The sequence below is a fragment of the Malus domestica genome, chromosome 15 (genome assembly GCF_042453785.1).
Source record: "Malus domestica chromosome 15, GDT2T_hap1".
NCBI classification, from domain to species: domain Eukaryota; kingdom Viridiplantae; phylum Streptophyta; class Magnoliopsida; order Rosales; family Rosaceae; genus Malus; species Malus domestica.
Window position 1 is genome coordinate 1,570,536 of NC_091675.1, and position 14,186 is coordinate 1,584,721.

The 14,186-nt window shown below is 37.9% G+C and overlaps 2 protein-coding genes across 2 annotated transcripts; one reads left to right on the forward strand and one right to left on the reverse strand.

Moving 5' to 3' along the window:
* The first annotated feature begins 4,043 nt into the window (after positions 1-4,043).
* LOC103450477 (sugar transporter ERD6-like 6) lies at positions 4,044-8,508 on the forward strand. Its single transcript, XM_008389835.4, has 18 exons — positions 4,044-4,612; positions 4,770-4,832; positions 4,918-5,007; positions 5,084-5,143; positions 5,210-5,275; positions 5,363-5,428; positions 5,526-5,601; positions 6,019-6,083; positions 6,168-6,260; positions 6,366-6,446; positions 6,555-6,639; positions 6,885-6,931; positions 7,022-7,084; positions 7,180-7,239; positions 7,328-7,393; positions 7,485-7,544; positions 7,676-7,790; positions 8,013-8,508. Exons 1-18 carry the CDS (start codon positions 4,418-4,420, stop codon positions 8,123-8,125), a joined length of 1,464 nt encoding a protein of 487 aa, XP_008388057.1. The 5' UTR covers positions 4,044-4,417; the 3' UTR covers positions 8,126-8,508.
* A 1,624-nt stretch (positions 8,509-10,132) lies between these two features.
* LOC103450478 (3-ketoacyl-CoA synthase 4-like) lies at positions 10,133-12,354 on the reverse strand. Its single transcript, XM_008389836.4, has 2 exons — positions 10,487-12,354; positions 10,133-10,380 (listed from the first exon to the last, which is right to left on the reverse strand). Exon 1 carries the CDS (start codon positions 12,053-12,055, stop codon positions 10,505-10,507), a length of 1,551 nt encoding a protein of 516 aa, XP_008388058.1. The 5' UTR covers positions 12,056-12,354; the 3' UTR covers positions 10,133-10,380; positions 10,487-10,504.
* Positions 12,355-14,186: the final 1,832 nt, after the last annotated feature.

Sequence of the window (14,186 nt, forward strand, 5' to 3'; positions counted from 1 at the left end):
AAGCTTCCAGTACTGTTTACTTAACAAAAAATCACATTTTTACACTAAAAAAATCAATCATGATACTATTCACTTTACCATTTATTTTGTCCTTATCGTTAAAACTCTAAGTTTTAAAGTTTTTTTCATTAGTTTTCCTATAAAAAAAGGTTGAGATTTAATCAAATCTTATTCGTGAAAATCAATATGCACGTCAAAAACAATTTCCATTCAAAACTTCGTATAATTAATTGATGCATTAAAATATAAATGGATAACAGAGTTGATATATTATAGACATAAGTAAATATTAACAAATAAATACACATTTTGTAACATGTGAAGATTAATAATATTATGTGGCGATGTGAGTGCCATACGAAAATTTCCACACAAAGGAGAAAGTTTTACGCATGTAATTCTCATGTAACCTGGTGTAAAGATAGGGTAGTTTTAATCTCAAATATCATCTCCTTGGTATAAAACTAAAGAAAAGGGGGTTAAAAACTCATTATATTTGATTGGCATAACGATAGTGCCGTGTTATGTATATATAATTTTTTCTTATATAAAATCATATTATTGACACAAAAATGTTACAGTTGTTGATGCACAAAATCAGCGAGGACTTTGGTATAACAGAAAGTGTCAGGTTTGTGACCTTCGCTTGGTTGCTTCGATCACTAGTGAAGATAAGTACGTAAATGAATAAGGACAGGGAAGCAAACACAAGATGTACGTGGTTCACTCATATCGGCTACGTCCACGGAGTAGAGGAGTTCTCATTAATTGTGAAGGGTTTACACAAATACATAGGTTCAAGCTCTCATTTTGTGAGTTCTAGTGAATAGTTTAGTACAAAATGACATTAGAGATTATTGTGGGAGAATGATCCCTATTTATAGAAGAGAGTTTCTAGTTTTGTTCTAACATTGACACGTGTCGTGTTGTGATTGGCTTCTGATGTTGACACGTGTCGAGCTGTGATTGGCTTCTGATGTCGACACGTGTCGCATTGTGATTGGCCTCCTGGTTGAAGGGAAGCTCTTCTGGGTCCTTGACGGTATAACGTTGACCGGTGCTCAGTAGTTTCGGGATTGGTCAAGTATGGTACAAACAACAGTAACGACCCTTCGTATTATAAAGTTGATCTCTATGTATATTGGTACTAAAAAAGAATAAGATGAAGTTTGAAAGAATCTCACTCAAACTATACCGCATATACCAAAACATGATGACTCCGTTTGTCGTAGAATTGGACCAACAAACAGCGACGAATGGTTTTGTTTGGTATCCACGTGCACCATGCATGCAAGTAAATTTATTAACAATTGATTTTCGTACTCTTCATTTTTTCGGTTCTAATATCATATAAATAAATAGACAAAGACAATAAACGTTGAAAGAGACACTGAGGACGTGAAAATTACGACAACAAAAAGTTTCTATTTTACATAGGACTCATCGATTTTCGATGTACAACACGTTACTCGGATAACGTACGAAAGTTGGCATTTGTAAGCTTCAAGTTTTGATCAAGACATTGATTGTGACTCTTATGAAAGGGTGCCTCTAAAACTAAGGACTGTTAGGTATATGTTTAGAACTGACGAATCCAATTCAGCAAGTAACCCAATATTGTAATCAGGTGTTTTTTTTATAAATAAAGTACGATATTCATTTTATAAGGGAACAACGTATAATCAATGGGAAATAGTGCTAACAATAGGCCTCAATAAAAACATTTCCGATGAACAAACCCGAATGAAGGGAAAAAGAATGTCTCGCACCAACTAAATTAAGAATTAAAGTGATCCTTCAAAATAAGATCAGATATTACATCGGGAGGTTCTTCAAACCAAAAACTGGATGTGCCAAAGTGAGACCACACTTTAAGGGCACCACAATTATTAGGGTGATATGTATAAATTTATAAAATTTGGTTCAAAGACACAAAAATTTAACGAGAAGTGTGGTTTGTCATTTGAAAATAATGAGAAGGTCTTGGGTTCAAAACACCATGTGTGCTTATTTACTTTCCATTTTTTACAAAGTTCTTTTTATAAGAGTATAAATTTATAAAATTTGGTTAAAGGATCAAGAAGTTTAATTAGAAACAATGATTTTTGTTGTTTAAAATTAACAAAAGGTCCTAAGTTCGAAATGCTATGTGCATGTTTATTTTTTTCAATTTTTCCAAATTTTTGTTTGGTTGTTAATTTATTTTTAGTTACTATCTAGTAGCTATGTGGGTTGTTATTTTTAAATATTCGTTTTAATTCAAGTCTAATTTTTAACAAAGAATAATACGTAGACCAAATTTGCAAATTATATGATGTGTCATCAAAATGTTTAATTTAGTGCCCATTCATTAATAATGCATATCAATTAAAGACTCGAAAACATCATTATTTTTTAGTCCCATATTGACAAAGTTAGTAAATAAGAAAAAAAATCTCACGATTTATTAAAAAACACATTCACATTTCAAATGGAAAACAAAACTCATCATCTATCTACTTGTAAGTCCGAAGTTTTTTTGTTTCCCTCTTTCAATACAAAATAAATTAGCCTTTATGTGTTTTTAAATTATTGAGTTTGAAGTGTTTTTCTAAGTATAATTTTTTCGATGTCTTATGTGTGAAAATAAATAATTTTTTTATATGAATTTAAGACACTTTTTTTTACGTCGCTTCGGGCCTAAAAAATCTCTGGACCAGCCCTGAACTTCCACTGCTGAACAGATTGAAAAAGCCTACGTATGTCAGTTAATATATGGCCAAACGGTCCATAATCACGTGTTTTAACAAGTTAAAAGTTGTGCGTTTAAGATTAAACAAAAAGAATTAGGGCGAAATTAGAAGATAAATTTAGAAGCGTGGAAAAGCACGTGTTTTTTGCTTGTTTTAGATTGAATTGGTAGGTACACAATAAATAGTTAAATAATAATTGAAGGAGAAGAAGAATCCAGAAGGTGAGAGAAACAAGTGCAACTTGATGAGAAATTAAACGGACGGACAATGATATGTGATAATGGCTAATGATAATACCACTGGCCTACAACTACAAATATCAACAAATTAACATGGCCTTCATTTAATTAGCATTTGAAAAGATAATCCCTATCCACAAAATTTAAAAAGTAATGCCAAGATGATTAATTTTTTAAATTATATGACGTGTCGTCAATAAAAAATAAATACGTTAATCAATACTTACATAATAATTCAATCACTAAAAACCACGTCATATAGTTTACAAAATATGATTTAAATAGAGAGAAAAATTTCAATTGAGAACCTGGATCAGCCAATTGATCCGATTAGACTTACAAGGAGTGAGATTGGTGCATAGTAAGTTGCAAGTACATGATTGATTTTGAAAAATCTCTAATGGCGGATGATACATTCCTTTATAAAAGTGTTCGCTTAGATCAATCCTACAAACGATCAGATCATGTACGTAGTAAGTGGTACATGCGTGAAGCTAAAAAATTTACTAATAGAGATGACACATTCTCTTATATCCAACCATCCAATTGATCAAGCTACAATTTCAACAAATTTCACCAAATAAACAATTAGACACATGCTCAGCATGGAAATTAACTTGGCATAGTACTAGACACGCCAACTGATATATATGTATTTCGTTTAATATTATTCAAACCCACTTATACCTTATTATTCACTAGAAAAAGTAAGAAATATTATATTACACGCCGTATCAATTAAAACTGAAAAATTAGGATAGTAATTGGTAACTCTCGACTCCTTTTTTATACAAAAAATGTCCTTCTCTTTTTAAAATAAAAATGCCCTTTTCTATTTTTTGAACCATATTATTATGGTTCGTTTATTGTGATGTTTAGTCTACTCTCACACCTCCTTAGTGTAAATAATACGTTTGTTAAAAAAAAAGGGGCAAAATAGTAAAAAATGATGCATCCCCACGTTTTTTTTTTTTTTTTGGCAACATTTTTCTTTTGAAAAATTTGAATTACATATTCCAAATTTAAATTCATTCAACAAAAATAAAATAAAATAAAGAGCAAATTGGCACACATGCGAGAGTGGAAAGTTGCAAGTTTTGTTATAACCATGCAGAGACCATGAGGAATGCAGGAAGAGATTTGTTTGACACGCGGAGACGTGGCAGAAGGAGAACACGGTTGTACAGTCATACCACGAGACTGGAGGTAACGGCAAGGACCGCAGTCGTACAGTACAGCACAGCAGTCGCACAACGCGATAAACAGACGATTGGACACAATAATCATGGAATATAGAATGAATACCCACATCCCATAGGCTATCCATCTTTTTATTTTATTTTTTTCCGGTGTTTTTTTTCGTTGGGGGATTTCGTCGACCACTTTCTGCGCGCGGCGAGAAAGCTCTGTCACTTTCTGTTTCTCTGATCGGAGAAGGCGAAAAAAATGAGTTTCCGGGAAGACAGTGAAGAGGGGAGGGGCGATCTGCGGAAGCCCTTCCTCCACACTGGGAGTTGGTACCGCATGGGTTCCAGGCAATCCAGCATGATGGGCTCGTCGCAGGTGATTCGAGATAGCTCCATCTCTGTGGTCGCTTGTGTCATGATTGTCGCTCTGGGTCCTATCCAATTCGGCTTCACCGTAAGCACAGCTCTTCTTCTTCTTCAATCGTTTTCCGCCATTAGATAACCTTGGGCTATTGGGTTTTAGGCAAAGCTGATTGCAGAGAGCTCAATTGTGCTTTTTTTTTTTGTATTCATTTGTGCTGAATTATGAATCACTTTTTTGGGTTTTGCAGTCTGGCTATTCTTCTCCAACCCAAGCAGCAATCGTCAAGGATCTAAAGCTTACAGTATCAGAGGTTTGAATCTCCGTGTTTTTGCGTATTGGGTTTGTTTTTTCTTATTTAATTTGAGTTTCTAACTATTTTTTATCATCTGGGTCAGTATTCGCTTTTCGGTTCTTTGTCGAATGTGGGAGCTATGGTTGGAGCTATAGCCAGCGGTCAGATTTCCGAGTATATTGGACGCAAAGGGGTAGGATTCAGTCACTTGTTCTTTTCCTTATTAAGCAGCTTTGATTAATTCTAATCCGGGGTTTTGTTAATTACAGTCTTTAATGATCGCGGCTATTCCTAATGTTATCGGTTGGCTTGTCATATCATTTGCCAGAGTGAGTTTTCATAACTTATGAAAAATGCAGCCGGGAACATGCTGTCTGATATCATTCTTTTTGCAGGATTCTTCTTTTCTCTACATGGGAAGGTTGTTGGAAGGATTTGGCGTGGGAATAATCTCCTACACGGTAAATTCGAGTTGTCTCAAGCGTTTCTGTTGTCGAAAATGTGTAGTCTGGAACTGTGAGAGTACTGATTTGGTTTGATCATACTAGGTGCCTGTATATATAGCTGAGATAGCACCTCAAAACTTAAGAGGCGCTTTGGGTTCAGTCAATCAGGTTGGCCTTGTTTAGTAGCGTATTTTTACCATGAGTTGCTGTTAGTGGTTACTAACATCTGTCTCTAATCAGATTATTTAAAATCCTTCTTCTGTAGCTCTCTGTAACGATTGGAATACTGCTGGCTTATCTGCTTGGACTTTTTGTTCAATGGAGGATACTTGCAGTTCTGGGTAATCTTCTTAAAAAGTCACTGTGTTCACATCACTTGTTCTTACCTGTCATGGATGTAGGATTTTCTTAAATTTGATTTACTTGAAAGAATTACGAACTCATTTGCTTACTAATGGTAATTAGAAATTTGAGTACACAAAGGACATCTTATACGATATTTCAGCAAACACTTTAAACTTGGCTCCAATGCCTCACTTACATTCCCAAGCCAATTAACTTTTGGCATCCGTGGAGTGGTATTTGGTTTTCTATAACAACTTCTCTATAGCCATAAGCAAAGACAAGTCATGCTATTAACTTTAATAACTTTAATTACATTCAGTGAAATTTCAACTTCTTATCCTCCTTTAAGGAAGGAAATTAATTATTCAAGTGTACACTACTAACAGAAGATTAATACCCGGGTAAAATTTCAGGAATATTGCCTTGTACGATATTGATACCTGGGCTCTTTTTCATTCCAGAATCTCCTCGATGGCTGGTAAGTTCACAGAAACCTCTTGATCACAGTTACAATGCTAAATATGATATCACAGTTGTCTTTTTTTTGTTTTGACCTCAACAGGCAAAAATGGGCATGACAGAGGATTTTGAAGCTTCTCTGCAAGTTCTCCGAGGATTTGATACGGATATTTCGGTTGAAGTCAATGAAATCAAGGTACAAAGCCATAATTTCCTGATAATGTCATTTGAACTATGCTATGACCACATCACTCTTGGAAATACACCTATGTAAATAATTTCTCTGATATGTAATGGGCAGAGGTCTGTAGCATCAACATCCAAAAGAACAACAATTCGGTTTTCACAGCTTAAACAAAGAAGATATTGGCTTCCTCTAATGGTATTAGTTATAGTCCAAAAGAGTTGATTCTCTAGTTTGGTATCCTCTAATCCAAAATGTGATCTATATGTCAAAAAGTAACTGTTTTCACAAACTGTTCCCTTGCAGATTGGAATTGGTTTACTTGTTCTTCAACAACTAAGTGGAATTAACGGTGTTCTATTCTATTCCACTACCATTTTTGAATCTGCAGGTAAGTTTCCCCACTCATATGAAAGAATATAGTTGGGATGCTCTACGGAACCATATGAATACTTTGATATCATTTGCTACTTGTTTCCTTTGACCCAACATGAAGTGTGTACATGTACCGCCTTATTATTGTGTATATAGTACACTCATAGATACCTGTATTACATGTATGTCGTAGTGGAAAACTGACTGAAGTCAGATTTATTTAATGTGCAATGGCTCTTATTAGTTTTAGTGTTTGAACAGGGATTTCGTCAGGTAATGTAGCCACAGTTGGTCTCGGAGCTGTTCAGGTAAAAGCAATAAGACAACTTCAGAATTTGTTTCTTCTCGCACTCAATATTCTCAATTTGCAAACATAACAAGAATCTTGATGCATTTAGGTCATAGCGACTGGGGTGACTACATGGTTGGCAGACAAAGCAGGCCGTCGTCTTTTGCTTATTGTGAGTTTGACTTCTTTTTTTCTTTTGTCAATATTGAGCCGTTTGTATATTATCTGTTTGGAGTAGATGGAGAAAATTTATACTTTTCATTGTAGATCTCTTCTGCTGGAATGACGATTTTCCTCCTCATTGTTGCGATATCATTCTACATAAAGGTATTAAACCTCTCATGTTTGTACAAATATCCTATGGCTATGTTATTCTTTTGTGTATATTCTCAAAAGGAATTCCACCTGATCACAGGATCTTGTGGACGTTGATTCAAATATTTATAGCATATTGGGCATCATATCAGTGGTTGGAGTTGTGGTATGTACATTTTTTAATATCACGAGTCAAAGGATAGTGCTTCTTCGTTTTTCCTATACGTAATTTCCATTGTTGCGTGCTATTCTTGCAGGCCATGGTAATTTCATTCTCTCTGGGTATGGGAGCTATTCCATGGCTTATAATGTCTGAGGTATGCCAATAATAGAGTCACGTCAGGTGTAGTGTTTCATGACTTGCATCGAGCACGAAGTTTTGTTCTTATTACTTGTTGCTCAATATTGTTTTTGAAACATCTAACAAATTGTGAATTTGGCAATTCAGATTCTTCCAATTAATATTAAAGGCCTTGCTGGAAGCATAGCAACACTTGCCAATTGGTTCACAGCCTGGGTGGTCACGATGACAGCAAACTTGCTACTGGAATGGAGCAGTGGAGGTATGCCTCCTCTTATCTCTCTCTCTCTCTCTCTCTCTCTCTCTCTCTTATTCTCCGTCTCCCTCACTACAGCTGGTAACATGTATAAAAAAAGCTGTGGTTGCATCCCAAAGAAATGTGGAGACCTGTGCACTTGCCTTTTTACCGTTCGTTGTACTGTTGAGTAGTTTTGTTGATCTGTTACATTTTTCGGGCTAATGCCTTTGGTTCCACTTTCAACAGGAACCTTCACCATTTACATGCTGGTGAGTGCTTTCGCCGTTGTATTTGTTTCCATTTGGGTTCCGGAGACAAAGGGAAGAACTTTGGAAGAGATTCAATGGTCCTTTAGATAAGGTTTTCTTTACCGTTCTTTCATACTACTTGCTCTCTCCTGTTCGAAGATACCAGTTCTGCAGTCCCATTTTGAGATTATCCTACAGGAACTGTGCAAACGCGCATTTTTCGTGAATTTCTTCAGCCAGCACTGCACTTGGTGTTCTCTTGCCACATTCATTGCTTGTTTGTATCTTTCAATAGGTAGTTATAAACTCACAACTGTCTTACAGTTTTATTAAATTTCTATGGCCCTCATATGGTCCTTTATGTATGTAAGAACTCGATCGGTTTCCATGCCAGCAGCTTTCTTCAGTCATAAAACCTTACCAGTTTTATGTTCATACCATGTAAAGATTTTAAATTCACTAAGATGGGTAAAAGGGTTTATTTATCATTGAAATTCCCGTCGTAAACTGAACATTAGTAGGTTTTGGCGGGCACAACTTATTGGTTTGGAACACCGCCACCTCGATTATTGGCCAGGGTTACCGCCACTGCGGCTTTACTCTAGGAATGAGAATCTGTAGACGGGGGCATGTGCTGACTGCCCTCTGCTCGCGTCCCTCGATTCTCAGAGGGAGGCTTTGGTAGGCATGGACCATCTAACTTTGTAAATTGGCCTAGGCCCACGGGTCCACTGTTACTGTTAGTTTGTGTGTTGGGATAACTAGTGAGTAATTTGGAGCAAGTCCCTGTACTTATCTACGAGTTATATTTTAGCCCCTCTTAACTTGTTTTTAGTTCGTGTAGTCCTTCTGTCGGTTTTGTTCTGTAAAGTTTGCGTAAATTTCCCAATTTGAATCGGAATTGGGAGCGAAGAACAATTTAAACATCCCTTCTTCTCTTTGTCCAAAGAGAACTCCATTTAATTACTAATTGAAGACGAGAATTAAACAACGACATAAAGGTGTATTAATGTTGATTAAACTATAAACGACATATAAGCAGAAATGACAAGGGCTTACCTGCGCCGAATATGCCACGGTGATGGTAATGCACACCAATAACGTCATTGTCATGCGTTTCAGCTTCTATATATGAAAATGTTATAGTAATTTGAAATACCGTTGCAAAGGCATGTTTGGGAGGATGATAGACCTTGATAAAATAAGGGAGATGAATCTCACACACTATTTTTCACCTCTCACATCACATGCCTCTATTTCTAGTCACTGAATTATTATTTTTTATTTTATAGAAAAGTACGATATTTATTGATATAAAATCAAATGTACAAAGAAGAGAATAGTGTGCTTAAATGAGTCTCAATAAAAACTTTACCGGGACTTTCAATCCGGTCGAAGGAAAAAAGAACGTCCCTCACGAACAACTAACTTTACCTATCCTCACACCAAGAGATAAAACAAGCAAAATCATAAAGAGTTGTCTTCCATAAGAGTATCCGCCAATAGCTTAGGAGCAGTCCCCCTCCATTGAAATTCATCAATCCTGCCAATCCCCGATCGAGCAAGTCGATGGGCAGCGGAATTGGCCTCCTTTCGAACGTGATTGAGCTTCACATGGGCACGTTCCAGCAAAAACAAGCGGATGTCATTAATAATGGGGCCCAAAATAATTCAAATAAATTAACAAACATCATTAAACAAAAGTGTGTGGGAGATGTGCGGTTATTATGTCCCAAAATAATTGAAGTACCACTCTAAAATATGTATGTTTGTATCCATAGATAGATGAATCTACAGACAGGGCACGCGCCACCTCTGCACTCACCTTCCAGCCTGTGCATCCGTGTCTCCTTATCTCAATTTTGGAAAAGTTATAAAAAAAAAAAAAAAAGGTTTGAAATTCATTCAAAGCATGTGCTGTAAAGGATATAAAAAAGTTTGAATTTTCGTTGATGAAAATTTAGTAGTTTCATCGCTGAGGTTATGTTCATGTGTTGTGTGTGTGTTATCGCTGAGGTTTCTTCAATCCACAGGGTGAGCCCAGAAGCGAAGAGATGAAGATCAGCAGAGTTTTGTATAGCGCGGCAACACAATCAGAACTCTACCATGCACAAAACGTTCATCAGAATGAATTTATTTTATTGAGACTATTGAAGCCAGAGATTCTGATACAAGTTGAATCAACTGAAATCGAAAAACTAAACTCTATATGTTGACATACAATTAGAGATCCATCCAACATGGCAAATGGGAAGCATTCACAATACCAAAAATCAGCAACGCTACAAATTGTAACTTCCCTGGACAAATGACTGAAACGTATGCGATGATCGAGCACCAAAAGACCACAGTTTGACATCAAGTATCTAATACAACAAAAACCAAATAAAGTACAACGTCAGGAAGTGAAAAATGCAAGATGGACTGGTTAGGCTAGTAATGACAGAGAAACCTGAATGGAGAGAGTCTAACCAGGATAATGTTCTTGAGCTAGGAAACTACTTTCACAGGATACTTGTCAATGCAGTCTTCCCAAGGACCATTACGAGATGGCTTCACATTCCGAAGCGCCTCCCAGACCGCACTGTTACATTTAAAACCACTTCCAAAGGCAATCTGCCACACACGGTTGCCCTTGCGCATCCTCCCCTTGGCCTCCATATACGCCAGTTCATACCAAATGGAGCTCGACGAAGTATTCCCAAATCGGTGTAGAGTCATCCGAGAAGCCTCCACATGTATAGGCAGCAACTGCAGGTTCTTCTCCAGCTCATCAATCACAGCCCTTCCCCCGGCATGTATGCAAAAATGATCAAACGCCAGCTTGAAATCCGGGATATAAGGCTTGACATTCGACTTGAACAGCTTGTTAACCACAATTGAAGAAAAGAAAAGAAGCTGCTCGCTTATCGGAAGCACAATAGGTCCCAAAGTGGTAATGTTGGTCTTAAGCGCCCCACCGGCAATTGCCATCAAATCTTTGGACAAGGACACACCAGTCTTCCCCTTTTCATCCTGCTCCTGATAAACACAACGAAAAGCTTTATCATCCGCGCCACGATGTGTCCTCACGACATGAACAAGCTTGTACTTAGCCCGTCTCCTATCCACGGACTTGTTGGAAAGCAAAACCGCGGAACCACCAACCCGAAACAAGCAATTGGGTATCAACATAGACTTCTTATTCCCAAAATACCAATTCTGAGTAATGTTCTCGGTGCTAACGACAACCGCATAAGTGTTCCTATGGATTTGCAACAAGTCCTTTGCAAGATCAACAGCTATGACCCCAGCACTGCAACCCATTCCCCCCAAATTGAAACTCCTAATATTACCCCTCAATTTGTACTTATTAACAATCATGGCGGAAAGCGACGGCGTCGGATTAAACAAGCTGCAATTCACAACGAGAATCCCAATGTCCTTCGGCTTCACATGGGTATTGGCGAATAGATTGTCCAACGCACCATACATCACCTGCTCCGCCTCATCCCTGGCGGCGGCCATCGAAGGCCGGGGAGGGATGTAATGCATCGCCTCCGGGACATAAGTCTCCTCGCCGAGGCCGGACCGCTCGAGAATCTTGCGCTGGAACTCTAGCGACGAGTCGTCGAAGTCCTGGGTGAGGCGGGAGTGCTCCATGAAGCGCTGGTAAGGGGCCTTGAGGTGATCGGGCGGGCGGTAGCAGGCGTAGTCGACCAAGTAAACGGGTCTGGGTCGGGTCATGATGTAGACGGTCAACCCGAAGACGAGGACGGCGGAGCAGATGATGACGGAGACGAGATTGTACTGGAGGTGGAGCCAGAGTTGTTGAATGTCGTGAATGTCCATTTGGGAGGCTTCGATTAGGGTTACGATAATCAACGGGATGAAGCAGAGGGTTAAGAGATTAGAGATCAAGTAATGGTACCCTAATTTCACGTACTTGAGATTAACGCTCTGGAGGAAATCGGGAAGCCGTCGGTTTTGGTGGATCTGGACCCCGACCTGACCGCCTCCTCCCCGCGCGGTGGCGACATCGGTTGCGCCGCCTGGGTCCATGGCCGGTGTCTCCGCTTCCGGGGTAGGTGTGAGAAAGGTCGTTGCTCTCTGTTTTCTTGGAGAGGACCGAGCGAGAGCGTTTTGAGAAATTAACACAATAATGGTGGCGGTGGGGGTGGGGTACGGCGGAGAGCGGAGTAGTAGGAGGTTTCCGAGCTCCGATAGGGAGTGGGGAGGGTTTTGTCTTGTGTGGTGGTGTGGGAGATGAGATCATGAGGAGGGAGTTGAGAAATGGGGGAGTGAATGATTTTGACGGTTAAATAACCGTTACGTGGGAAAACTGGGAATAATATACGAATAGCTGGTTCTCGAAGGACGGCGCCCCTTGACTAATCAATATTTTTTTTTTTTATCAAAACCTTTTTCTTTGGATAAACTTGTTTAATACAATTAATGGTCGATGTGTCAATCTCAAGTCTTACGTCAAATTTTGTACTTTTTCAGCTGAATTATCAAATGTTATTTTCTTATTTAAATAGAGCTTTAAATGGTTGTAATTATTTAAAAAAAATGTTGAAACAAAAATTTTATTGGTTGAAATGTTAATTGAATAAGGGACTCACCATTAAAATAAATTAAAAATAAAATTGATATTGATGTCAAATTTGGGTTGGATAGACTTTTGATGTCAAATATACAAAGTGTCATTCCACTTAGGATTTTGACAACTCATTTGAATATGCTCTTAGACGTCATTGATACTTCCGTATATACGAGTACGTCATTGTGTCATCTGAAGTGTCATCTGAATAAATAACACAATGTCATGTATGAAAGTTAAATTGAATAAAACTGCGATATTTGTAGGATGAGAGGGAGTATGCGAGTTTTTTTTTTTTAATCAAGGGATTAGGCACGTTAATTGTTTTATACTTTGGTTCGCGTAAACATTTTTATTCGAATTTAATTAAATTATATGGTTGATTTTTTTATTTTTTTTTTGCGTTTTTTAGAACTATTTTAGGTAAACATGAGCATCATCTATTCGTTGCCAAAATTTGTGTTTAAATTGAAAATTAATTGCGTCATTAGGCGAAGCTAATGATCCTAGTGCCAACAAAGTTCCTTGTTTCCTAAAGCCGGCCAACAGGCCGACACAATAAAACTAATCTCTAACAAAACAGATAAATACTTCAACTGGGGTCGGTGTCTTATTGATCAGTTACCTTCTATTGCTGGTTGATTTAGAGTTATCGAAGTCGAATTACACGATCACGTGTTTTTACTGTGATGTTTACATGTGATGAGTCATTCCTACTTGTAGACAAAACCGAACACGACATGTTTGCAAAACCTTTAGTTTTAGCTATATGTTTTTGATATATGTATTACACTGCATTTTGCATGTACAAAAAAAGAAAAATTCATTACATTTGTTTATTTGGGTTGGTATGTAGGTCTGGGCACTTCCAGTTTTCATTCGGACCAGTGGACCACCCTTAAACTAGAATTGGAACCGGAATATATCAACAGCTTGATTCTATTTGGCCCGTCTTATTTTATTTCAAAAATCGTACAATTACGTTCACGTCAAATCCAGTTTGGTTTTTTAATTTTACGTATTTTTTTTCATCTTACAATTCAGTTCGATTTTTCAATTTCACGGTTTTAATGCCCACCCCCTAAGCGAGGTATGAAAAGGAGGGGCTTCATATGGACCTCTCCATCTTTCAATGAATGTAGAGGTCCAACACGACTTGTGCAGCCAAAATTTAAGAATCCACCGGCCTCTTATCTTTCGATGCCAGTCGTGATGCCTACTGCCCGCAAATTGTAAAGGGAATTGAAAATCGAGACTTTGTAAATGGTCCTTACGAAGAGAAACATTTATCTTGGATGTCACTGTGGCAGTATCACTGCAAACGCATTTCATGTGGCATTGCATGATAGGCTTAGCATACCACAGTCCCCTGTGTGGAGAAGGTCTGGGCACCTCTCTCTCTCCCCCTCGCATCGGTCGTACTACCGAGGCAGAAGCGTATGCAAGTCTAGAAAGTGCAGGTCTTCGCTACTACTATGTCGAAATATAAACAAAACCATCTGAGAGAAGTCATGGCCTTAGATATTACGCGGCCAGCGTTTGCTTCTAAATCAATAAAATGTCAGAGACCAACAACACAAAACGAGATGG